The sequence below is a fragment of the Podarcis liolepis genome (assembly GCF_965112155.1).
Source record: "Podarcis liolepis genome assembly, chromosome: 2".
NCBI classification, from domain to species: Eukaryota; Metazoa; Chordata; class Lepidosauria; order Squamata; family Lacertidae; genus Podarcis; species Podarcis liolepis.
Genome location: NC_139555.1, coordinates 31,469,337 through 31,494,912, shown reverse-complemented (window position 1 = coordinate 31,494,912; position 25,576 = coordinate 31,469,337). Strand labels below are relative to the sequence as shown.

The following is a 25,576-nucleotide window of genomic DNA, read 5'->3' as shown; positions in this document are numbered from 1 at the left end:
TCATAGAATCATCGAATGGTAGAGTTGGAAGGGATCCCGAGGGCCATCTAGTCCACCCCCTTGCAATGCAGGAATTGTGGACCACCAGTTTTAGACACAGGTCCTCCACCACAGGGACGTGGGTGGCGCTGTGGGTTAAACCACAGAGCCTAGGAGTTGCTGATCAGAAGGTCAGCGGTTCGAATCCCCACAACGGGGTGACCTCCCATTGCTCGGTCCCTGCTCCTGCCAACCTAGCAGTTCGAAAGCACATCAAAGTGCAAGTAGATAAATAGGTACCGCTCTGGCTGAAAGGTAAACGGCGTTTCCGTGCGCTGCTCTGGTTCGCCAGAAGCGGCTTAGTCATGCTGGCCACATGACCCGGAAGCTGTACGCCGGCTCCCTCGGCCAGTAAAGCGAGATGAGCGCCACAACCCCAGAGTTGGTCACGACTGGACCTAATGGTCAGGGGTCCCTTTACCTTTACCTCCACCACACCTAAGGCAACAAACCTAAGAGAGGGCCTATGACAACAGTGAGGAATGGCTAGGGGAGGGGAAGCTCAAGAGGAGCAAGGAGCTGCTGCTGCCCCCAGCACCTGTCACCTGAGGGGGCTGCTTCACTCTACCTAATGAAAAGGATTTTGAGAAGTGCCTTAGTTCAATGGCAAGATTAATGAAATCTATGTGTACCATTTCGCTCTGCTTGCAGAGCCCATAGGTGCATAAATCCTGTACCTCTAGTTTCCCAGTTCCAAGCTTTGTCATTTGTACTGCAGGGAACTGTGGAACTCATTGCCACATGGTTCAACTATGGGAAGTAGAATATCTTTAATCAAAAGATCAGACAATTCTTATGAAAGGAAAGGAACATTTTAAAAGTTTAGGTAGGGTGATCGGCATCCTTCTGTTGTTTTGAAACATGCTGGGGATGAATGCAAATTACATATGTGGTGGAGTAATCTATTATTGCTCTGCGCAGTTAGCCGTAGGCTTCTCTCAACTTGTGCACAGCTGAATAAATTTTGGAGCCAAGGACTAAAATAGACCACCTGCCTGTCCCAGTAAGTTTTTTCTCATGCCATTAAAGAAAGCTTGCATTCTGCAAACATAGATGAATCAGAAGAACTTCCCAATATTCCATCGCATGTGTGGTCTGCTTCACTGTGCGCTGGAATCTATCCTCTACAATGAAGTAAATCCCTCAGGCCCCATCTTTTGAACAAAAATGTCCAATTTCCAGGTATTTGTAATAGTTGGCATGTCCAGAACTTTGTGCATGCCAAAGTTCAGCTTTCGGGGGGGCCTGGAAGTATCCTTGTGGTACATTTATTTGCCCCCTGCTTCTAGGGAGAGCCTTGGAAGCGCCCCCTTCGGACTTCCGTGGTTATCAGGGTACCACATTTCAACTTCCTAGTTACCAAGGAAGTGGTGTAATCAGCTGGGTTCTGTTTTGCGCACAAGAGAGAACAATCATGTCCTCTTTCAGACTTTCCCCGTTGCCAGGTTAGTGCTTCTAGATTTCTGGAAATATCTTTTGAGTCTTCCATTTGAAGGGAAATAAGGCATGAGTGACTAGGATGCCTTGAAACAGGAACACAGGAAGTTGCCTTATACTGACTAAAGTCACTAAACCACCTGTCCCTCTAGATCAGTTTTGTCTGGGACCCTCCCAGCCCTACCTGAAGATGCTGGGGATTGAACATGAGACCTTCTGCTTACAAAGCAGATCCTCTACCTATTGAGTTACATAGTCCCTTCTCTAAAGCATTACACAGATACCAAATTTCAGGATGAAGACAATTTAGGGCAACTAAACAAAACAAAACCCCATATTGGCAATTTCAATACCCCCAACACCATGGAGTTAATGAGGCCCAAGTGTATTTACATTAATTTATATCATTTAAAATACTGTCACTCACCTGGCAGCCTCCCTATTCTCGGTGGCAGGAAAGGTGAAGGCCACCGTGTGAGACATCTTGTCCTCCCTCAACAGCACCAACCACTTGCCTACTGGTTTGCTTGCCTCTTCATGGTTCAGTCTGACGGCGTTTCTAAATGCAAGTTAGAGAGGGATCCCGTCACCGATGAGCTGCTTCTGCTGAGGTGGCCCCACTTTGGGGCTCAGCGCTGCTACACTTGAGATCACAAGACTTTTGAGGTTAGGATGACTGATCTGGCTTAATCCTGTTGACTCCCACAGACAGCAAAGCTAGGTCTGGAGTTATGGGCTGCCTCTATGCTACAAGGAGGACCACAAGACCAGGAACACAAAGCTACCTTCAACTCCCGCTGCAAGACTCTTTTAAACAGAAGGCAAATGTCTACCGCCACAGCAGCCCAGTCAGCTAGGAGCAAAACACTGCGAAGAGGAAGGAAACGGAGGTCGAGACAAAGGCTGCAATTCAGCATGGTGCAGTGACCTTGCTCTGCATTTCACCACTGAGATAACACACACACAGAGCAGCAGATTCCAGGACAGTCAGAACTCCACCCGCTCAGGGGCGAAAAAGAGTGGCTTTCTCCATTCTCTTGACTGAAAGGGCAGGGGAGCGCTTCTCATGAACCCACCCACATGCAGGTGTTTCTCATACATCCGCCCGCGCTGCTCTGGGAGCAGACAAACTCACTAAAGTTTATTTTGACTGCCTCGGCCTTCATCAGACTACACCAGCTGTCGCCACATGTTGCCAGGGAGATAAGGGTGTGTGTGCTTTTTGCAGTTCAGTGCACAAGGGCTGCTTGGCTTCCAAGGGATAAGGAGAGCCTGACCCTGACATTCTTAAGGGTCGAGAGGAATAGAAGTCCCTCATCAGCACTCGGAATTTAGGGGTCAGCAAACTTTTTCAGCAGGGGGCCGGTCCACTGTCCCTCAGACCTTGTGGGAGGCTGGACTATATTTTGAAAAAAAAAATATGAACAAATTCCTATGCCCCACAAATAACCCAGAGATGCATTTTAAATAAAAGCACAGATTCTACTCATTTAAAAACACCAGGCAGGCCCCACAAATAACCCAGAGATGCATTTTAAATAAAAGGACACATTCTACTTATGTAAAAACACGCTGAGTCCTGGACTGTCCGCAGGCCGGATTTAGAAGGCGATTGGGCCAGATCCAGCCCCTGGGCCTTAGTTTGCCTACCCATGGATTAAACAGTTCCCTCACAAAACGCCTCACTTGCTTCAGTGAACTGAGAACTACAGCAAACAAAGCAGCTGGTGCTTCCTGCCTGACAGGAAACACCAGGAACTCCTGCTTCAGGTTCCAGGAAAAGTCTGAAGCTTTTAGGGCACATGGGAGAATGAAGGAAATAAATGACTGGATGCCTGAAGTGTGTTTTACACACAAGATAAAAGCTGAGCATGGTTGCCCATAGTTCTGACGTCCATAGCCAGGAAATCACTTGGTTCATCCTGTGTCGCTTGGTTCAGGAGGAGTTGCAACATATTTTTTGCTTTGAAGGAGGTCTCAAATTTTAGAGCCTGGTGCAAGGGACACCCGTTATTTCACAAGCCTACATCAATACTGCAGAAGAAAAACAACAACAAACAGTGTAGTGCCCTTACTTCTTGAAACCGTAACCCCGTTGTTCTAATTAAGGGCGAGGGAACTTGTGGCCCTCCAGACGTTGTTGAACTATTATCTTTCATCAGCCTCAGCCAGCATGAAATATGGGCAGGGATGATGGGAGCTGGAGTTCAGTAGCATCTGGAGGACCAGAGGTGCCCTCAGTGCTAGACCACAACTACTATGATCCCCATCAGAGACCATGATGGCAGGTGCCAGTTACAGGTTGCCCAACCTTGTTTGGAGATGCTGGGGACTGAACCTGGGACTTTCTGTATGCAAGGCAGACGTTCTACTACTGGGCTATGGCCCCTCCTCAGACCATCTGTGAGAGATATTTATTATGGGAATGCAACACTCCCATGGGAACGTTTGTTAGTGACTCATCTCACAGTCAGGAAGCCTTCCTTAAAAACTGAATTTATTCTAGAGCATTCCTAATTATATGCTGACCCCACTTATTTCTCCTCACTCTGTTGACATTTTGGGCTCTTTTAGGCTTTTTCTATGTGGCAAAAGTTGTTCTGTCTTCTTTTCATTTTGGCCTTCCATAGGCCAGAGCCATCTTACCATGCCTCCACCCAGAGCTTCCAAGCTTCCCTCACATTTACAGCTCCCTGAACCACCCTTGGGCCTTTCTTTCGACCTTGCTTAACATTATTCATCAACTTCTCTCTTTTGGCTAAAGTGGGAATTGTATTAGGAGTACTGATGGAGGCAGGTCTTACAGCAAAACACTATGCTCCTCTCCTTCAAGTAGCCCTGAAAGAGATTTGAGCTAAAATGTCCAGGAGCTGCGTTTTAATTATTAAGCCTGCAGAAAGGAAGTCGACTGGCTGACCTGAAACCTATTGCAAAGATAACGTGAAACTTAACAACGTCCCATACTACTGCCCTGGCTACCTCCAAGAACAAGCCTGAGGAAACCTTGGCCCCAAGTTCATGCTTGCTAGGAACAACCACTGATCTTCTGAATTCCTTATCAGAGCAAGCATAAATGTTTAGCCCTGGATAGTAGCTCAGCAATGGTGTCTGATGCAGATTGGTATTGTTGGAGCACTTAGAACTCTGCCTCTGTACACACTACAGTTATACCTCGGGTTGAATACGCTTCGAGTTCAGCGTGTTCGAGTTGCGCTCCACGGCAACCCGGAAGTAACGGAGCGCGTTACTTGCGGGTTTTGCCACTTGCGCATGCGCAGACACTCAAAATGACGTCATGCGCATGTGCAGAAGCGGCGTATAGCAACACATGCGCAGACATGCCGTTGCTATTTACGTTTGCTTCCAGATGCGAACAGGGCTCCAGAACGGATCCCTTTCATATCTAGAGGTACCACTGTATTTCTTTAAAGTACATCCCACCCCTGCCAAGAATTCTGGGAACTGTAGTTCATCCCTCACAAAACTACAATTCCCATGCCCCTTAACAAACTATAGTTCCAGGGATTCATGGGGAACTTTAAATGTGTGGCATGTATGTAAACCCCAAGCTTTAAACTCTCTCGCTTCTCACCAGAATGCAGGGGGCCAGGCAGCTGGTACAGCAACGATGCAACAAAAGGCATTTGTTTGCCCAGTCGTGGCTGCCAACCCTTTTCCTGCCCCCCTATTTATATTAGCATGCTTTCTCCTAGCATGCTTTAACATCAGCCTAATAGAATGCCAGAATGCCAGGCCTTTGCTACAGCCTTTGTCCAAGCAAAGAGTCACACCCGTCTCCTGCAGTTTGGTTTTGAGAGCATCTATATATCCCAAACATTCACGTACCTCCCCAGCCATACTTTATGCATTCCCCCATTTTTAATAGGACTATTCTCTTTGGGCTGAAGTAGACTTGCACCCTGGCCAGTTTTCATTTAACATCTGCAAAATTAGGCAGCAGGCACCGGTATAAATTTATGCATGTGTAAATGAACTCTTAACTATGCAAATGGCCGGAGGCAGTATTCTTTCCCCCTTCTTGGAATAAATGCCAAATCACAGAGAAGCAGTGATTTTGCACAGTATGGGGGCAAACACAGACTTTCATTACTACAGCATGCACAGGGTTATGTTGGGGAGCAGCTGCATCCACTTCTAACTCAACAAAAATCTCAGTGGCAGCTTAATTACCGCTTCTTGGCAGCCACACAGGAGAAGAATCATTACAACAGGCATGGCCACCACTGGACATAGAAGAGTTAATCGCAGTACATTCAGGCCTCTCCTCCCAGCCCCCAGCAGCAGGAATTTCAGAGTGTTTTGCTCACCCAGCCTGTGGGCATGTTTGGACAGATAACGGGTTGGGCTGCACACCCATTCCTATACATTCACCGGAACAGGAACAGTTCTATGTAGGGCAAAGGATGAAACTCAAGTGCAGATTGTTACATGTGATGTCTGCATGCATCTGTTTCACTGGGTATATACTAGGATGAAATGGAGACGTGTAAAATTGTCACATGATGCTTCTGCGCTTTCTTCCATATGGAAGTATGCTTTCCTGTATGAATTCTTAAGAACCAAGAAGCCCGTATTCAACACCAGAACTGCTAAAGCTACTGTTGCTCAGTTAGAGTGAAACCTCCTACACTAGGTCACATGCAGGGGACGATGGGCAGGTCAGGACCATCATGTGGGAACCCTAGAACATTGGAGGGGGTACATGTGGCCCTCCAGATGTTGCTAGACTACAACTCTCATCATCCCTGACCATTGGCCATGCTGGCTGGGGCTGCTAGGAGCTGGGAGTCCAACATCTGGAGGGAAATAGGATTACCGCCTCCTGGCCTAAATGAAACATCAAAGCAGTCTCAGGATGGTCACCCATGAGAGCCAGGATTGGCTAAGCAATTAGAAGCACTGCTCTGGTGCCTTTGTGCTGCATTCCAGATGTAGTGGGGGTTTTGGACTGAACAAATCACCTGCCAGTTAACAAGGGCAGGGCAGGGCTCACATCTGGCTTCCTGCAGTGAGTAGGGTGGTGCCTCCAGAGAAACAGTGCCTCTTTCAGAAACACTTTTTGCACTGCCAGTTCAGCACCCAAATAGGAATGCAGAAAGAAAGCTGGCAGGATGTGCCCTTAGTGCAATTGGTAATTCTCACCCCCAAACCAGATAGCTTACTTACCAGTGTAAGGACACCCAGAAGACCTCTGAACTCCATGAAATTTCTCACGCTTCCAGGGCTAGAGAGAGCCTAGACCAGAGCATCCTACTTCCCTGGCAGAAGGCAAAGGCATGCTTCCATCCTGACATACCTTTGCATTCTTACTGTCTCTCCACAGCAGCTTCTGAAATAATGGAAACAATAGAACTGCTGCATGCCCAAGGCTTGCCTGCAGGGCCAAGAAAGTGTTCCAAAGATCTCTGCGTCTGCTGTGCCAAGAAGCACAGGCTGCAGCCTCATCCTCCACCCTCCCCCTATTCCTTTTCTGCAAACAACTCTTTCATATTATCTGGTCTGATACAGCAGGACAGCCCAGGAGGAGTCAGAGAAGCACAGCGGTAAATTCTGAAATGCAGGAGTTAATCAAAACAGCCTTCACAGCCTCACTTGAAGGAGAGTACAACACAGCCACACCTAGCAAGCAGCACCACTTAGCAGAATGTCCAATTTATTAGGATCATCCCAACTAAAATCATATAGAGTACAGTATATAATTACCTAGGAGTATAGGTTTAATTTGTAAAGCACACTGGCATTTAACAAAATATCTCTAGTCAGCTGAAAAACAACCTTTAACTTTTAATGAAAAGTTTCCACTTAAACTGCCACTGTGAAACAAGGACCACATCAAAGAAAAGGAAAGCAGTACCCAGCCTTTGCTCATTTTCCTCAACCCCAAACTTCCTCTATGCTAATCTGTCACAAACATTATCACCTCATTTACTTGCCAGAACAAGGAGACTGTCAATCACACTGGCATTCTGGCAGAAAACACCTTTGAAAAAAAAGTCCAGGCACCACAACCCAATTCCCCTTTCTTACATTGGCGCTTAACATCTTGGGCTACTCGGAAGCAAGTCAACCAAGATCATTGGCATTTTCTTGCAAGTAAACTTGCCTGTGACCCTAGCATTACTTTTCCTTGTTTGAAAGTGCTCCAGTAGGGTACGTGGAATATGAAAGGTGGGGCCCAGCTAACCCTACTAACTAGAAAAATTCCACACACACCAAGTCACAGGGGCTGACTTTAAAATCATGTTATAGTGAAAATAAAAGGTTTCAGAGCTATCTTGCATCCAGAATTTCCGTATAATTACTGCAGCTATGTTATATTTCTCATCATGAACTATATTTAGCAATGTCTTGGGCATTTTGCTACAAGTAAATAAAACAATACTTCGGTTGAGGCAAGGGAAGCTTTCCTGTGTGCAGCAGTGACTTAGAACTTCTAAAAGAAATAGCTGCACATCTAATAACGTCACACCACCTTGTGCCACTGCATAACCTTTTGCCCATCGTGCCAAGAGTACCCCATTTCTGCTTTTACCCCATCCCCTCTTTGAAGGCTTTCAATAGAGAGAAAGGCAGATTTATTCATTTTTACTAAAAAATCAAAACAAAACAAAACATACCTGATTCCAGCCCACGACTCCTGGCGAGGCACTAGTTTTAGGACCCTGCAGCAAACTAAGCTGCTCCTATTGCCTTTCTCTCTTTATTTCCCCTTGCTGCCTGGAGGGAGAGAATGAGGAAGGGAGCAAAGGCAGCTGCTTCTGTGTACATGCACGCCGTGGGCATCTTATTCCCTTTCTCTCTTGAACCATAAAGGATGGGCCAGAAAGCGTTTTGGCCAAACACGATAGAGTATCTAAGAGGCCGTACTTCTACTACATATACAACCGAGTGGGTGTGAGAAGAAGGGACGGTCACGGGTCTTCCAGAGCAGTTTTGTTACCTTCCCACGCTGAGACTATTGAGAATCAGAACGATTACGCATCGAGGGCACAAGAAAAGTCCTCAGTTTGTAGCCCATCCCCACTCAGAACACAGCGGGAAATCATCAGAGGCAATAACAATGTAAGAAAATGTTTCAGTACTTACAAAACAAGGGGAACCGAGTTATTTCTCAGTCCAGCAAGTCACAAGCAGCCTTTCTGCGGCATCTTACTCACTAACCTGGTGGGATCCTGTGGTTTTGATCAGTATAATCTTAGCCACAATATTCAGAAAACTTTTTTTCCCCTCCAAGGTCTCCTTTGTCCCGTCGCGGCAGTCTCAGACCACACCCTGCGCCTCACCTGTTATACAAAGGACGCTGGGAGATGTAGTCCTCCCCCACTCCAGCATCTACCTGGAGCAAACTCCTAGGTTAGGTTTGTATTGAACGGCGGCTTGCAAAGAAGTCAACAACTTCATTTATTAAAAGGGGCCACGTTCGGACCAAATAAGCACATGTCTCCCGAGTTATCGGAGAGGACTACTGTGTTATGGTATGGCTTACTATGTGTGCATATTTCCACTGTTAGATGTCCGCTCTCAGGAAGGGGAGCCTTGTACAATGGGAAAAGATGTACTGATCACTCTTTTCGCCATCATCATCATAATCCTTTCTAAGGCCACATTTGCTCTATACATTGAAAGCACTATGATACCAGTTTAAACAGTCATTTCTTCCCCCAAAGCATTCTGGGAACTGTGGCTTCTTAATGGTGTTGAGAGTTGTTAGGAAACCCCTATTCCCCTCAAAGAGCTACAATTTCCAGAATTCACTGGGTAAAGGGAGTGATTGTTAAACCCCTCTAGGAATTGTAGCTTTGTGAGGGAAATAGGGTTATCCTATCAACTTAGCATCCTTAACTTCCCAGGATGCCTTGGGAGAAGCCATGACTGCTTAAAGCAGCATGATACCATACCCTCCAACATTTCTCCAATGAAAATAGGGACGTCCCATTCCGCAGTGGTAATTTTACTATTTATACCCCACACATCTCACTAGGTTGCCCCAGCCACTCTGGGTAGCTTCCAACATATAAGAAAACATAATAAAACATTAAACTTTTTTTAAAAAAATACTTCCCTATACGGGATTGCCTTTAGATGGCTCAGGGGTTGGATAACTCCATACCCTCCAACATTTCTCCATTGAAAATAGGGACATCCTAAGGAAAAAGACATTCCAGGATCAAATCAGTAACCGGGATGGCTTCTCTAAAACAGGTTCGTCCCTGGAAAATAGGGACACTTGGAAGGTCTGTGATACTGCTTTAGATGTAAAGTTCAAAATGGGGTCTGAGTTGCCTAAAAGGAAGGTTTCTGCATAGCTACACTTTACAGGAAACTTCGCTCTACATATGCTTGCCTCACTAACAGGATATGCTACATTGCAACCTATATCAGATTTATACTAAAGTAACAAGCTTCTATTTCCCCAAAGAATCTTGGGAACTGTAGTTTGGTGAGACAGCACTAACAACTCTGTCAAATAACCTATTCTCCCTCAGGACTATTCCCAGGATTCCCTGGGAAGAGGAAATGTCTGTTGAAACATTTTAAAGCTGAAACCTTACATTTGCTAACCTAGGAGTAAACCCCATTGAACTCAGAGGGATCTCCTTCCAAGTAAACATATTTATGACTGCGTTGTGCATCTGCAAGCTTAGAACTGCTGCATCAGCCCTCTCAACCTGCGGCTCTGCAGCGTGTTGCTGGACTCCAACTCCCATCAGCCCCAGCCAGCGATGGGAGTAGTAGTCCAATAACATCTGGAGGGCCACAGGTTCCCTATCCCTGATGTAAACAAAATGCTGATTCCCAGGGAAACTTGAGGGGATGGGGAATGGTAGAAAGGGGGAAGAAAGTGGAATTATACTTCAAATAAGCTTTTTAAATATACTGTAATGGAAAATTAAGCAGTTCTAACATAGCATTGGGATGCGGGTGGTGCTGTGGGTTAAACCACAGAGCCTAGGACTTGCCGATCAGAAGGTCGGCGGTTCGAATCCCCGCGATGGGGTGAGCTCCCGTTGCTCGGTCCCTGCTGCTGCCAACCTAGCAGTTCGAAAGCATGTCAAAGTGCAAGTAGATAAATAGGTACCACTCTGGCGGGAAGATAAACGGCGTTTCTGTGTGCTGCTCTGGTTCACCAGAAGCGGCTTAGTCATGCTGGCCACATGACCCAGAAGCTGTACGCCGGCTCCCTCGGCCAATAAAGTGAGGTGAGCGCCACAACCCCAGAGTCGGTCACGACTGGACCTAATGGTCATGGGTCCCTTTACCTTTACCTTTACCTTTAACATAGTGTTGGCCTGGCAGTTTAAAAGAACTAGAAAAAGAAACGCAAAAACGTATTCATATCTACCATCTCCAACAAGTGTAATCTACCAAGTGCAATGTATGAACCCAACACGATGACTTGCTGCGATACAGGAAATTGCGTCTTCCTGTCACATGGGCTTGCCACTAGCATCTCCACAGATAAGCAAGCAAAAACCCACAGCTAGGATGAAGACGCTGTACTTCTGTTTGGTTCTCTAATCCACAGGAGAGTTGTATCGCCAGAACTGTCCTTCAGGTTGACTGGATTTGGTGTGGTGCTGTAGTGGTGATAGATGATAAGAAGCTAAAAGGACAAGGGGTGAGTTGCTTCCTTTTTCAGAGGCCGCATGCAACACCATACATTTAAAGCACATGACTTGCCCCAAAGCATCCTGGGAATGGTATGGTGGAAACTGTAGATTGTCAAGGGGTGTTGAGAATTGCAGCTCTATGAAGGGTGAACTATAGTTCCCAGGATTTTTTTGGGGGGGAGTCTTGTGCTTGTGTATGGTGTGTATACATGCAAGGGTACAAAGTGAATGTGTAGCCTTTATTTCAGCAGGAATAGCACAGACAGGGGTGAACAGTTGTTCTTCTGTGCCCAACTGACCCACGTAGATGTGTGAAAATCCTGTGAAAGGGAACAGCCACCTAGGGTAAAAACAGAAAGGAAAATTAAGTGCCAGTGATACTGTTTTCTCTCTCTTCCATTTCCTCTCAGTGGTGGTGACTCAGCAGACAGCTGACCTGAGGACTGGGGCTGTCTGTGTAAACTGGAACGTGAACAGAACTGCACCCAATAGCTGCAAGTTGGCTCTAACTGGTGTGCATTGTTTATCACAACACAGGATTAGGATAACAGTAAATTGAAGGCCTATTGATGCTTCCTTTATAGAGTTGCACTCTAGGAAAGAGGCATCAATATCTCTTAAAAACAATATTATCTTAGCGTGTTGTACCCTGCCATACTAAAATTTGCCCCATCTTTTTTCAAAAAATGGGCTGCGATATGTTTTTAGGAGGCTGTTCAAGATTCTGTGGTTGTTGTTTATTTAAATGCTTCACCACAATATGCACCTTTAAATGTGAAACAGCCATTTTATCATTTTACTAGCAGATGTTGAAATCCTAATTTACTTTAGCTATCTTCCCAATTTTCAGTCAAACATGAAGCGGAACAAATTAGAATTTGGGCTGTAGTTGCGGCCTAAAAGGCAGTCATAGTACATTAGGAGTGTTGTGTGGTATTTTTTTGTGGTCTGCAGCTAGCAGATACATTCAAATTATAATGGAGGTATCAGGTATTCAGGTTGAGGGATAATTTTTTAGTTCAGACCTGGGGGCTAAATTCAGCCTTCCAGGCCTCTCTTTATGGCTCCTGGTATTCTTCCTAGGCCATATTCTTCACCAACCCTGCTCTGTACCCCCCTAGGGTTTTTGTGTGGCCCGGAAAGTGTCATTGAATAGAGAAAATATTGTTTGTTTGCCTGGATAGAGAGATGTGCATCTGTATGTAGAAGCCTTTGAGTTTTGTGTGGCTGGAATGCAGCCTACTATATAAAGGCAAAGCTGTGTACACATTACCATTTACTCTGGCAACGGTGGCTTCCACCGCCGGTGTTTGAAGCCGTCCATGTACAGATGTTGGCCACAATCGACATCTATCCTGTAGTTCAGGCATAGCCAAACTCAGCCCTCCAGATGTTTTGAGACTACAATCCCTGACCACTGGTCCTATTAGCTGGGGATGATGGGAATTGTAGTCCCAAAACATCTGGAGGACCGAGTTTACCTATGCCTACTGTAGTTTCTTGAGAAATATTGCTGTTTGATGCATTTCCCCTCAAACCAGCTTCTATCTGATTTGAAAACGTAAGCCACATTCTCAAAAATTTGTATTCATTTGGTTATAATTTGTTTAAAAATTATGGAAAATCAATAAAATAATTTGGCAAAAAGAGAGAAAGAAAACGTAAGCCACATTCACTTCACAGTTAAGCTGTGGTGAGTGCATTTGAGACATCCACTGCTCATGCACAAATAACAGCTTCATGAACAGGAGTTTGGGGTGGTGGTAGCTGCGGTCACGATTGAAACAAATAAAGTAATGTTCTGTGGGTGAAGACATCCCCACTCCCTCTCTGGTGTGCAAATGTGACTTAAAATGCAGCAAGGGGGAAACAACCTCACTGCTTTGTAAGCCACTGATTTGGACATAGCCCAAGAGTCACATCTACTTTTGCCTCTGGCCCTGCTCACCTTCTGTCCTCCAGAGGGTTCTGACCTCAGGCTGAAAAAGGTGTCCCACATCTGGTTTATTCTGTGCCCAGGTCCTCACACCCTAACACGTGCACACTTGTTGTTTCAGGGATCTCAAGCGATGGATGGCACCCCAGTCCTGAGGCACAGACTTGCCCAGCACGATGCTCTCTCTGATTCCAGCACAGAAGATTCCTTGGAGGAGTTGGGTAGCCAGGAGTTGCTGCTCAAGGACTTGCCCTGCTCCATGAAGGAGAAGCGCCTCCTCAGGTCTGGAGCAAGCTCACATATTTAGTATGTACGGTGGTACCTCAGGTTACATACGCTTCAGGTTACATACGCTTCAGGTTACAGACTCTGCTAACCCAGAAATAGTACCTCGGGTTAAGAACTTTGCTTCAGGATGAGAACAGAAATCCTGCAGCAGCAGCAGGAGGCCCCATTACCTAAAGTGGTGCTTCAGGTTAAGAACAGTCTCAGGTTAAGAACGGACCTCCGGAATGCATTAAGTACTTAACCCGAGTTACCACTGTAATTGAATGTAATTGTGCAGGCTGGTTGCTAAAACCACGCAGTACTTGGCAAGAAAAGGCACACAATTTTTGTTCCCCCTTCCCTTCCTTCCCACAACAGAGCTAGTTTGTTTCTACTATAGATATATTGCTTTAACCCAGCCAAGTGGTGTAAAAACCTGTGGATTTTTGGTGGTCAACTGTACAAAGGGAAGAGTCACAGTCATTGTTCCACTCACAGTTGCCCTTGGCCCTGCCTACCAGCCCTGGGATGCCACTACACAGAAGATTGCACATACAGGAATGTAGCCCCCCTGGACTGAAAAAGCTCCCCCATCCCACTGTAGCAGGTTCTGATATGACACAGAAGCATCAAAGAAATACAGGTAATAAAATAAAGGATTAGTGGAGCTTGGCAGTGCAGAGGAACCTGCTGACTAAAAACAGAAGTGTATCAAAAGGGAGGCTTTGTCCCAGCGTAAGGCAGGTAGGTGCAGATATTCAACCGGAAGATGGGGTGGGACGTGTGGTCCTCTCCTAACCTCATCTCCCAAAGCTTCACTGATTCAAAAGGCCCATTCTAAACTCAGCCCACTCTCCCTTTCACAGGCAGCTGAGAGCATCTGCAGGGAGAGATGTGTCCTGCTGGGTGGTCTGGAGACAGAGACAATCCAGGGCCCAGAAGCAGTTTCAAGAAGGAATCTGGAACCTTGTCAGGATCTTCCAGCTCTGGAAGCCTCCCCTGGATGAGATTGGAGGTAACAGTAGGAAATGGTTTTTCACCTTTCAAAGTTCATCTACTCAAGGAATGTCACTGGGGTATCAGTTTGGTCCAGTGGCAGCAAACAAGGTGGGGCAACTTCTAAAGGGAAAATGGGTGGGATCAGAGGCAGATTTAGGCGAGCACAACTGGTTCAGTCACACTGGGTGCAGAACCTCGGGGGCAACGCAGGGGACATTGCAATTATGCTTTAGAATGGAGTGCAAGAGGCTGGGGGTGCCAAATTTTGGCATTGCACAGGGCACTCCTGGTATTTGAAACCCAGGGTCCACCACTTGCAGGACGTCAGATCAACAGCTGCACTTGAAGAAAATATAAAGTTCTCTCTGTGTTGAGAAGGGACTTGGTATTATAAATGGCAGGGGCTGCTGGTTATATATACTAAATACAACAACTGGACTACAGATAACCTATCTCTAACTGGTGTGAGGCAAGGGAGACCTCTGCAGGCTGGTTGACCACATGGTTTGTGAAGAAGACAAATAAATAAATCTTGCTTTCCTCTAGCAGAGGGTAACCAAGGAGTTGTGAATTTGTTGTGTACATTAGGGAGAGGAGGCCGTTTGCAGTTCTTTCTCCTAAAGAAACTACCCACTTTGGTTATTATGCTCATTGATATGTGTGAAGTTTCAAAATGCAAGATAACCTCTGCTTGACTGGCACTGAAGTAGACACAGAAGGCAGAATCCCCTGTCAGACCAGATAGGAACCAGCCACGTAGCAATACTACATGTGAATGAAGAAAGGGCTGTGGATCTGGGACAGAATTTATCCTGTGTGTCACTTTCATCCTCCCCATCCCCTCTGATACCTGTCTGCTTGCCTTCCTGTGTTTCCCACTTTTGCTATCCTCTTCAACATACTGTACAGGGAACTTTGGTCCTGGCATCCAGTCCTACTTTACCTTCCTGAGGTTCCTGCTCTTCATCAACTTCCTGGCTGTGTTGCTGGCCACAGGCTTCATACTGTTGCCTGTTATCATTTCTCAAAATACGACGATATTTCCTACAGGTCTGCGTGCAGGTGAGCCTCTGCTGGTACTTCCAAGAGCATTTGTGCTTTCCCCAACATCCCACCTGGATTAGATCCTATGCTGACATCTAAGTGTCAGAATGTCTAGTGCTATAAAGCTACCCAGTCTTTCCCCCCAGATCCTGAATGCATGAAGTACAGCAGTAACGTCAGTTATCGATCTGCCTGGCAACGATTCCAAGATATCTTCACCGGGGAGGTGAGTCTGCTGGAAATAGAGACTGGAGTTTACTGTGCTGGAAAGGGGAGTCCGATGAAGGTGCAATGCTGCCTAAGCAAGTGGTTATAGATGGGGTGTGTGAAAAAGAATGGACAAAAATGGAGCAATTGGGAAGACAAATATAGCTTGGAGTTGAGCAGGAAGGACAATGTTGGATTAATGGGTGGTGGTTCTTATCCAAACTTTGTACTCACTGCATTCTATGATTCAGACTTAGAAAGTCCTTAGAGAAGTATTATGGCAGTGGACAGGAAGCAGTGGCTCTCCAAGTGTTGTTGGGCAGCGACTCCCAGAGGCCCAGCCAGCATGGTCAATCAGTGGTTAGAGGTGAGAGGAGTTGGAGTCCTGCAGACATCTGGAGGACCCACAGATTCCATACTCCTCTGTTATGAGTTGGGTTAATCTACAAGCATAAGGCTGGTTTGTAATTTCCTCTTATGTTCCATCCTTAGGGCTCTCTGGAGTATTCGTACCTGTTTTATGGTGCTTATCATGTAACACAGGATAGCAAGAACCACTACAATGTACACTTAGCATACCTGCTTAGCATCCTGGGATACTTCTTTGCCTGCCTCATTTGGATCCTCCGGCGGTAAGGGCCCCGATGATGGCTGAGACCCAGGCCTTTCTAGGCTTGACAGCAGAGGTTTGGCGAAAGGAGCAGGAGAGAAGCAAGGAGTTGTAGGGCAAGGGAGTGGATTCATGAATAGGGATTTACATACACAATGGCTTATGATGACCCACTTAAAATGCTGACTCTTTCCTGTAGTAATTCAGTAGGTTATATACTCCCATATCTTACATACAGTCAGAATAACATTTCTCTAACCCAAGGATGGGGAGCCTGAGGTCCTCCAGGTGTTACTGAACTTCACCTCCCATTGGCCCCATTGGAAGCTGTAATCCAGCAACATCTGGAAGGTTGCAAGTTCCCCAACTTCTGCTCTAACCTATTCCTGGCATGTTCAAATTCCCTTGGAATGGAAATTATACACTTTCTGTTGGGAGCATATTCCAGTGCCCAATCATTCTCACAGAGTGTTTGATCTAATCAGACATTGATGGGCAAAAATCTATTCTTCCTTCTTCACTCCCTACCTTTTCTCCAATAAGTCTCGCATTTATTCATGTTACAACAACATTCTATGTGTTGAGATCCTGCCATAGTAGATCAGCTCAGTCTTCTTGAGACTCTGCATCCCTAACTCATTCCCATCAAATTTTCCTACTATTCCCAGAAAACATTCCTACTCTGAAGCATCACTAGGTAATCCTCCATCAGTGGACCAAGCTAATATTCCTAAACTGTTTCATCTTTTCTGCCTTCATCACCCCCTGCAACTGATTTGCACACTTTCACATCATACCATATATCCCTGTGCAGACTTGCAATCTCCTTTCTGGAAACTGGGTGTTACTCCCATGTTGATTCACATATCTTGGGCTGGACCCGCTGCAGTGACACAGTGGAACTTCTTATGCAACGCACTGAGTTCTATATACTGCTCGGAGCAAAGGAATTAATTTGCTAGGAGAAAAGTCTTGCTTGCCTGTGACAATCTTCACTCCTGTCCCAATATTCAGGATTGTAGCCAGCGTGGCCCGGTGGCAGATGCTGCGGTGGGAATTCAAACCATGTGTCAGTGCCAGGATCTTCACAGAGTGGGATTTCTGCATCCAAAGCCCAGAGGCAGCCACCCTCAAACAGAGGAATATTTACAATCACCTAAAGGTACATGGAAATTGCCTATCGGGTTTCATGATAATTTCCTCATGTCCTCAAAAGTCCCACCTCTTTCACTGCGTCATCCTTTCAAGTATGTATACACATCCATTCATTTAAAAAATATTTTTGGACGAAACCTCAGCCATTGCCTAAATTTGGCTGAACTGAAAAAGCAAACAAACCAGGGTTGAATCCAATGTTGCACAAGCGGTGTTCTGCTTGCATAATGAGGCTTCCTTTTCTTGTCCTCCCACTGTGTACCACCCCACCTCAATCTGCTCTGGGAGGTCTCCCAGCCCTCTGGAGCTGATTTTGAGGGGAGAGGAAGAGGAAGTTCTGTTGCATGCATAGAAGTCTATTGCACAAGTGGAGCTGCAGAATTTTATACAGGTGCCATTATTTTCTTTTCTTCAGGCCCTGTGTAACTTCCTTGCTTATTTCACTTGCAAGTCAGGCAGCAACAATTAACAATACCTGTCTCAGGTGAAAGCAAAGAGAACAAGCATTGTAGGGGCAACAAGCAAAGGGAAACAGGAATCATATCCTTCAATTCCTGTTCCCACCTCAAAGGACATTTCCCAAGGCAACAAAGGATTGCTTTGCTTTGTTTCAGTCATTCTTTCTAGCCTCAGATTATTATGTCCCTTCTGTGCTCAAGGTGTTATGGCTCTCCTGGGCTGTGCACGCCTACTAGATTGACTGGGTCTTCCCTCTCCTTTGCATGCTGAAGCCTGGAAGCAAACCTCTCCTCTGCATGCTCAACTGCACAAATAGCAAGTGACCAACTTGGTTTCTCTTCACAGATAGACCTAGCAGAGCAGATCCGGCATCTGCAGAACCAACAGCGCACACGGAAGCAGCTTGTTAAGCTCTACCTGCTACGCCTGCTGATCAATGGTGTCATCTTGCTGCTGACAGGGGCTGCTTTCTACTGTATCTACGCAGCCACTGAGTTTTCCCAGGGGCACAGTCAAGTAGGACAACCCTTCATCCCTTGCCAGGGTCAGAGTGGGGTTGTGGGTGGCTGTACCTCAATCCAGAACTCAGCTGTGTGCTCTTGGAGAACAGCTGCTGCAGCTGGACCAGGAATCTGGGCTAGGGTGAGGGATTAAGCCGGACACGCAGTAAGCAGAAAGTACTGCTCTGAAAAGTCAGTAAGTTTGATGGTCCTGACTTTTTGCACCGTGTTTTGGTACTGAGTGGTCAGGAAATATTCCTCTGTGTTTTGATTCTAGGCACAAATGTGCCTCCCCATAACAAATCCATCTCTGTACTTCCAGAAAAATGCTGCCAGCCTTGATGTACTGAGCCAGTACCTGCCACCAGTGGTCATCTCCATTGTGAATGTCATCCTGCCTTTACTTTTTCATGTCTTGACCCAGTTGGAAGGCTACTCTCCTAATACTGAAGTCAACCTCACCCTAGTCAGGTAGCTGTTTTCATCTTGGTGGGGAACCTGGGGCAGATATATTTCTCGTGGTATAAGGAGTTTGCAGGCCTTAAATTACTTTGAGCTGCAAGCAGAGTTTTTTATGCTTTGTTTTAGTTTCGCTATTCTCTCTTTCTAAGTTGGGAAGCACTAGTTGCTCCAGTCGGCCATCAAGCCCAATATCCTTTATTGTAAATATGGCAGTGAAAGTATGAGGGAAGAAGCAGAACAATCAAGAAGGGATTGATACCCCTTACAATGGCACAATGATTCAAGCAGGCAAACGGGAATGCAGTAAAATCAATACTTCCCGAGACAGGCAGATGCCGACAGCAACAATATATACTTTTAAAATGTGTATTTTATCGATTCCCGTTGGCAAATAGTAAACACAAAGAAAACTTGAGGAGTGCCGTTCAAAAAAGATTATTATATTTTCAGGGGAAATGCTGTCATGTAATGTATGTGTTTATGAACATCAGCAATGCATTTCTAATATACCTTAGTTCTTTTACTGTCAAAATTCCCCATTCCTTTGTCTTCCTAAAATAATAGGATAGCGGTCGACTAAATTGTGCTCAGAGTAAACCCTTCAAAATAAATGGCTCATTTATTTAAATAGATATACTCTGAGTAAAACTTAGTTGAATGCCACCCATAATAATTATGATTATAATGCCATAACCCAAAGAACAACCAAATATATACAGATTTAAGATACGCAATGCAGCAGCTGTTATAAAAATATATTGTGGAATGTTAAAAAGATCCAGATCTTTCAGAAGTTTTGAAGTGCAAAGTGCATCAGGACCAAGCAACACCCCACTTTAGGGACAGATGTGTGGGGAAATGTGTGGTAAGATGGATATTTGGATCCATTCATGGTCAGGTGGTAATCTCAAGCACTGGCTTATATGGTAGGATTAGTGGGGTGGGAACCAAGTGTAAGGTGCAGGTCCAATCTCTCTTGTGGTCTCTCGTAGGTGTGTAATCCTGAAACTGTCCAGCCTGGGAATGTTCATGTTCTTCTTGGGTCGCAGAGTGCTATGCATAGGGAGCGGCAGTGATCCTCAGTGCCACCAATGCGGTTACAACAAACTCTATCAGGTGACATGGATGGAATATTTCAGCTGAACTTTTCCTGTTTAGAGCAAATGTGGCCCAGACATAATGTGTTCGGGTACGAAGTTTTCTAAAGCAAGGTATGATTAGCTGGCAAGGCAAAGAGCTAGTTAGCCTTGACTTGGTGCAGTGACAAAAGTATCTTTCACCTTTAAGCACCCAGCTGCGTAACTTGGTTTTCAATTTCTAGAATGGCTCTTCGGCTGTCTAGACATCTTTGAGTATTCTTTTTCCTGGTACTTCTTTTGTCTGCGTGTCAATGTATCATTTTTCACTTATTTTGCAGATTCCCACTCCCCACCCCCACCCCACCCGCCAACACACACCTTGTTTGATCCCAATTCCAGCAATGAGGAAAGCCTGGTTGATCATTAGCAATTAAAGTCCGCCGGATTTGGGGTTATTAATGTGTTAGAAATTTGCAACTTATACAACAATTCTCCATACATTCTATTACCTATATAACATTGTATTGTGCATGTGAACTTAGCTTTTTTTTCTTTTTTCTTTTTTTCATTTAACACCATATACTGTGCTATGCTTATAATAATGTGCCTGACATGCCTAGGATTCCTTTTTCCCCTTCTCTTTCTTTTTTCCTTCCATATACTCATCATAAGACATTATCTCTCTCCTGATTGTGCATGCAGTGCTGGGAAACCCACATTGGACAAGAGATGTACAAGATGACCCTCTTCAGTTTCTTGACCACCTTGGGATCTGCTTTCCTTATCAGCCTGCCCCGGAGGTGAGGCAAGAGATCATAACTAATACTAGTCCACCCTACTTTCCTGGTTTCCTTGATTCTTGGCCTAACCCAGGACTTTTCCATACTTACCTTTTGCCCACTCTTTCCAGGCACAGGTCTGCACTCTAAAGCTCTGTGTCTGAGCACACCTTTTTTGTTCCAGAGCTTTCCCTGTGAAATCTTTAAAGCTGTATCAGAGCAAATGGCTATTCGGGTTTTCCATGGACTGTCGTGTGCTCCAATTGAGCTTTAAAGAGTGGGTTTTCCTGGGAAAGCTTGAACAAAACAAAAAAGGGTGCTTGGATGCAGAGCTTTAAAGTGCGGACATTCCCTGGAAAGCATGGAGGGAATTTAACTGTGGTTAAGCCCTCATTCAGCCTTTTCTTTCCACAAATGGGCAGGCCATTCCTTCCTTGGGAAAGTATTATGTATGGCAGGGATAGCCAACATGATGCACGCCATACATTGTTATACTATAACTCTCATTGTCGCTGACCACTGGCTAGATTGGCTGGAGGTGATAGGAACTGGAGCCAAAAAACATACATACCCAAAAGGCATCACATTGACTACCCCTGATCTACAGGTATTTTTATCTCATCTTCCTGCCTCCCAGTAGTGATGCCAGGTGGTCCAGTTGCAGGGTAGCTGTCATTGGGCAGCTGCATGCTCTGCATTCAAAGCATATTCAACACACGTGACCTCCCCCAAAGAATCCTGGGAACTGTGCTTTGTTAAGGATGCTGGAAACGGTAGCTCTGTGAGGGGGAAGCTTGACTTCTTTGGGCAAAGTCACATGCTTTAAATGTGCGGATCTGCCCATTGTATCGTTGTTGACTGCAGGGTGCTTTTAGTAAGGGAGAATAAGCATATGTGCTCCCTATGCAAAAGAGGCAGAATTCAGGCATGATACCCAGCTGCAGTTATTGGAAGAGGTTATGCCTGCGGCCTCTGAATTAATTCTCTCTCTCTCTCTCTCTCTCTCAGACTGATTGCTAAGCATTCCTCCTGTGGACTGGCTCAGTGGCTTGGCAAAGAAGAGTTCCTGGTGCCTCACAATGTACTGGATATTGTAGCAGCTCAAACAGTCATATGGATCGGGATTTTCTTCTGCCCACTTCTGCCTTTGCTTGCCTGTGTCTTCGTCTTCTTCACATTCTATATAAAAAAGGTCAGCGGCATGCGGTCATTGGACTAAGGGGGACTAGGCTAGTCCCCTTAATGTTCCTCTGGCGCCTCATTCCCAAAGCCTGGGAAGCTTCTGTCCAGCTTAGGTAAGGAGGCAGGCATGATGTTCATGGGTGTGACATCAGCCCCGCCCCCAATCGCCCTTGCAAGCTGGTGTCTCTCGCCCTAACTGTTCCCCTATGAAAAAATTCACTGCACGTTATTGAAAAAGGTAAAGGTTGTGTATACATGTGTGTATGTGTGGGTGTTTGAGAGTACACACAAAGAGTACCTATCATGCCCATCATGACGTGGGTTGTGGATCTGGCCCTGATCCTGGCTAAGAGACTGTAGAGGAGTCCGGGAGTTACAAACTCTCAAACCAGAGAAATTGCTGGTAGTAGCAAGCAACCCACACAGGAAGACCAGAGGCGAGAGTAAGGAACTTGCTTCTCTGAACTCACCTCTCTTGGAGGCAGTCCCACCCAGACTCAGACCTTCACTTTGATGGTTACTGACCTCATCCTGCCCACAGTTGTTGCTAGCATGTATGCATTTGAAGCCACTGAACCTGCCTGTAGCAGGTTGGGTGCAACCTGGCCCTAGGTACTGTGAACACCTGGGCTGCATATAAATCATAATTTAAAGCACCCCCACAAAAAAGTAATCATGGGCACTGTCATTTCTTAAGTGTGCTGGGAATTGTAGTTGTGTGAGGGGTAAACTGCAGTTCCCATGATTCTTCATGGGGTGTTTCAATATATGTTTGCAGCTCTGATGTGAAGGCTTTAGCAATATATTTGAAAGTGGTATTGGAGTTGTTCGCCTTTGGGGTCAAGGAGCCACATGTTTCGGGGGGACTGAAGTTGCTGGCTGAATCCCAGGAAGTATGGTATAAAAGCAACTGCTTCCTAATGAAGGCCCTTCACTCTCTCTCTCCCCACCCCAAGGCAGTCATCCTTCTGCAAAGCCTCATGGGTTTTATATCTCTGGGAATGTGTGAGGGTTCAGGAGGCATGCTCAATCTGTCTCTTTTTCTCACCCACAGTACACCTTGTTCCAGAACTGCCAGCCTTCAACTCAGCTGTTTCGAGCATCCCGTTCTAAATTCCTCTTCCAGATCATGCTACTCTTAGGCCTTTTCCAGGCCTGCATCCCTCTGGGCTATGTCATCAGTAGGTGAGCTGCGAGGTGGTTGAGCATCTTAAGAGTATGGGGTTGATGAAGCCTATATTCTGACAGTCATTCTTTTTTCCTCCCAGGGTCTCTCCATCCCAAGCTTGTGGGCTTTTTGCTAATTATTCAACTCCATGGAAGGCCGTACCTGAGGCTTTGTCCCATTTACCCATGTCAACACAACGTACCTTGAGCTATGTGACATCCAATGTCTTCTGTTTCTTACTTCTGATGGTACTCAGGTGGGTACTTTGGGAGGGACATGGATGGAGGAATTCCAAAGGAGGGAGGGCTGGCCATATGTTGTTGAATTATTTGCAAGGCAAGCAACCTCCTTGTTTCTTGGCCTGGACCCTGTTGCAAAAGTGGTGTGTTACCGTCACTGGCCTTTCCAGGCACAGAACAGCCTCCACAGCTCCTTTCAAGCTAAATCTGACCATCTGCCTGACCACTCAGGGCCACTTGAGCAAGAGACCTGTCCTCTGTAAACACTAATTCTTAATTCTACTGCTCCACCCCAAAAGGAAGGTGGCTCAAGCACACCTCAGTGTTGGATTGTGATCACAGTGTGTAATTTCAATGGAAACTTTGCCACTAATGAAAAAGGAGTGTAGCTCCCCCCCTTTTTTTTTTTAGTTAATGAAAGTCCCATAGTTCTGGCAAATGAAGAGTCACATTTGAAAAAATTACTGTACCAATATTTTAGGAAATGTCAGAGTCCTGGCAGGCCTCTGTGTAACTATACATGATAGTGTAGCTGTGTATCCATTGAGTGGTCCGGAAGCAGATGCTGCAGCTGAACTAAGCAGGTGTGGAGCTGGTCGATCCCTTGTATGGGAGACCAGTATAAGAGTCAAGGATGGAATTTTTTAATAGCATCAGCATCAGACATTTGCTAGCACACCTGATCATCACTTTGATGCCTTGATGTTACTAGCAGGAAAAAGAGGCTCCTGGTGAGTGACCCAACTACAAATGCTCTAAAACAGATTGTTATTTCTCAGTTTAACCTTGATTAAATTTAACCTAGCAGATGGTTTTGAACTCACCCAGCCTTTTGCAGGTAGCATCCCGTTTCCCTGTCTAGCCTGGTGTGTAAGTGGGAACCAATATTCCACAAACTATTGGTGTGATGGCCTCTTTTTTTCTTCCATAGCCTCATCCTTACAGTGTACGTTTCTCAGGTGCAAGCAAACAGACACACCATTGAAAGGCTCAAGAGGCAACGTGTGCAGGTAAAGTGGTCCTGCAATGTTACAGAAGGATGCCAGATGGCGTGCAATAATCATGCACCTCTGGTAACCTGTGACTGTGTGATGATCTGTTCTCTGGCTCATGTAATGTTAGGTTATGTAACCTGTTTCTCCTTTTGTTCCTCTGTCCAGTGTGTCAAGGAGAAATGGTGTTTAGTGAGGAAGCTGGCTCAGCGGCTGGTGAAACAACTGTGAGTTGGGTTGCAGGGGGGAAAGGCCTCCCAGAGGATGAAAACTTCTGGTGGCAGGGCAACAGGCAGGAAGAAAATGGTCTTGCTCCTGAGGAAAGCAAAGACCACAGAATGGTCAAAGCATATCTGGATTAAAGAAGCAAAAGAAGCCCCCGAGAGTGATTTGAACATTATATGCTGGAAGACCTCATTTTCCTGTGAACACAAGTTGGCTCATAGAACTACCCTATCATATCCTTTATCTTTTAGATAGGTACAATACATACTTTTTCACTGTGCATACAGGTCCCTGGGATGTACATTTAGTACCTAATATCATATCTTCGCTGTGAGTTGCTGTACCTTATTTGGCCAACTTCATGTTAGAACAAGTTCCTGCAGGCCTGAAAATGATGTTTTGGGGAAAGAGCAAGGTGTATGGCAAGAATATATACAGCCTTATCATGCCAAAGTAATTCTAATTCAACAAAAATTTGAAACTGAGTATGTCACCAGTCCTCACTGAGGTGGATTGCTTACTAACTGGATTATGATCTTTTGGTATTGCAAAATAAAACAAATCCTTTGTCTAATAAATGTCAAGAGGGCATTGGTATATGAGTCGTGTGTTGTACACAATGTGGATCAGATTGACAATCACATGAAGAGTTCTGCATAACTTGGATGCTTGCATAGTCCTAAACCAACATACGTCAATCTGCAAAAACAGTGGTTTTCAACCAGCGTGCCCTGGGGTGCCTTGAATGATGGTCAGGGGTCCCACGGGCAACACTGCCCCTCTTTCCTTCACTTCCTCCTCTGATGCCCTCTCATGTTGCGGCTGTTGGTTGCAGTAGCCCTGGCTACAAGCTCCCCAGGGGATTGGTGCCTCTGGGGCTGGCTGGCCAGGCTCCTGTAGGGAAGTGTGAGGAGACATCTCTCTTTAGGACAGGGGAGGCATCTCATAGACCGGGGCGGCAGCTGCAGCTTCCAAGAGGACTCCCAAGGAGAGGGGAGAAGAGAGGAGGCTGAGGAAACACTCCAGAAGGGATGGTGTTTGAAAAGGAGTGAGGGGCTGCCAGCTCTCCAGGCAAGGGGTGACATAACTGGGCTCCTGAGCCCCACAGGGGTGCCGCAGAAAGAATGTAGTTGGTCAAGGGAGCTGTGGGCCCAAAAAGGTTGAA

The 25,576-nt window shown here is 45.8% G+C and overlaps 2 protein-coding genes and 1 long non-coding RNA gene across 15 annotated transcripts in view; 1 reads left to right on the top strand and 2 right to left on the bottom strand.

The window, feature by feature from the left end:
* TMC6 (transmembrane channel like 6) overlaps positions 1 to 8,793 on the bottom strand; it is a 28,731-nt gene extending 19,938 nt beyond the window's left edge. For 2 of the 10 annotated variants that reach the window (XM_083486974.1, XM_083486979.1), the window contains exons 1-3: positions 8,115 to 8,534; positions 6,664 to 6,826; positions 1,904 to 2,035 (exon numbers count right to left, since the gene is read on the bottom strand). In XM_083486974.1, the coding sequence (XP_083343100.1) occupies positions 1,904 to 1,959 (56 nt within the window). In that variant the 5' untranslated portion in view covers positions 1,960 to 2,035; positions 6,664 to 6,826; positions 8,115 to 8,534. Of the gene's footprint in view, positions 1 to 1,903; positions 2,036 to 2,261; positions 3,976 to 6,663; positions 6,827 to 8,114; positions 8,535 to 8,583 lie in introns of those variants that run through there. The other 8 variants (XM_083486970.1, XM_083486978.1, XM_083486972.1 and 5 more) reach the window with 7 other exon arrangements.
* A 2,033-nt stretch (positions 8,794 to 10,826) lies between these two features.
* On the top strand, positions 10,827 to 25,000 carry TMC8 (transmembrane channel like 8). 4 transcript variants are annotated; one of them, XM_083486986.1, is made up of 17 exons: positions 10,827 to 11,116; positions 11,519 to 11,622; positions 13,166 to 13,326; positions 14,178 to 14,326; positions 15,220 to 15,372; positions 15,501 to 15,580; positions 16,054 to 16,193; positions 17,186 to 17,333; positions 18,131 to 18,301; positions 18,608 to 18,756; positions 19,740 to 19,863; positions 20,529 to 20,626; positions 21,614 to 21,797; positions 22,842 to 22,972; positions 23,056 to 23,211; positions 24,126 to 24,204; positions 24,355 to 25,000. In XM_083486986.1, exons 3-17 carry the CDS (start codon positions 13,178 to 13,180, stop codon positions 24,415 to 24,417), a joined length of 1,974 nt encoding a protein of 657 aa, XP_083343112.1. In that variant the 5' UTR covers positions 10,827 to 11,116; positions 11,519 to 11,622; positions 13,166 to 13,177; the 3' UTR covers positions 24,418 to 25,000. The 4 variants fall into 4 exon arrangements, 3 of the variants coding, with proteins under 3 accessions (XP_083343112.1, XP_083343111.1, XP_083343113.1); XR_014522039.1 differs by lacking the exon at positions 11,519 to 11,622 and having other exon boundaries at positions 10,828 to 11,116; positions 24,355 to 24,709; positions 24,780 to 25,000; XM_083486985.1 differs by lacking the exon at positions 11,519 to 11,622 and having other exon boundaries at positions 10,828 to 11,116.
* On the bottom strand, positions 11,329 to 13,157 carry LOC310699341. Its single transcript, XR_014522045.1, has 2 exons — positions 13,057 to 13,157; positions 11,329 to 11,448 (listed from the first exon to the last, which is right to left on the bottom strand). It is a non-coding gene; the product is annotated as an uncharacterized lncRNA (long non-coding RNA).
* Positions 25,001 to 25,576: the final 576 nt, after the last annotated feature.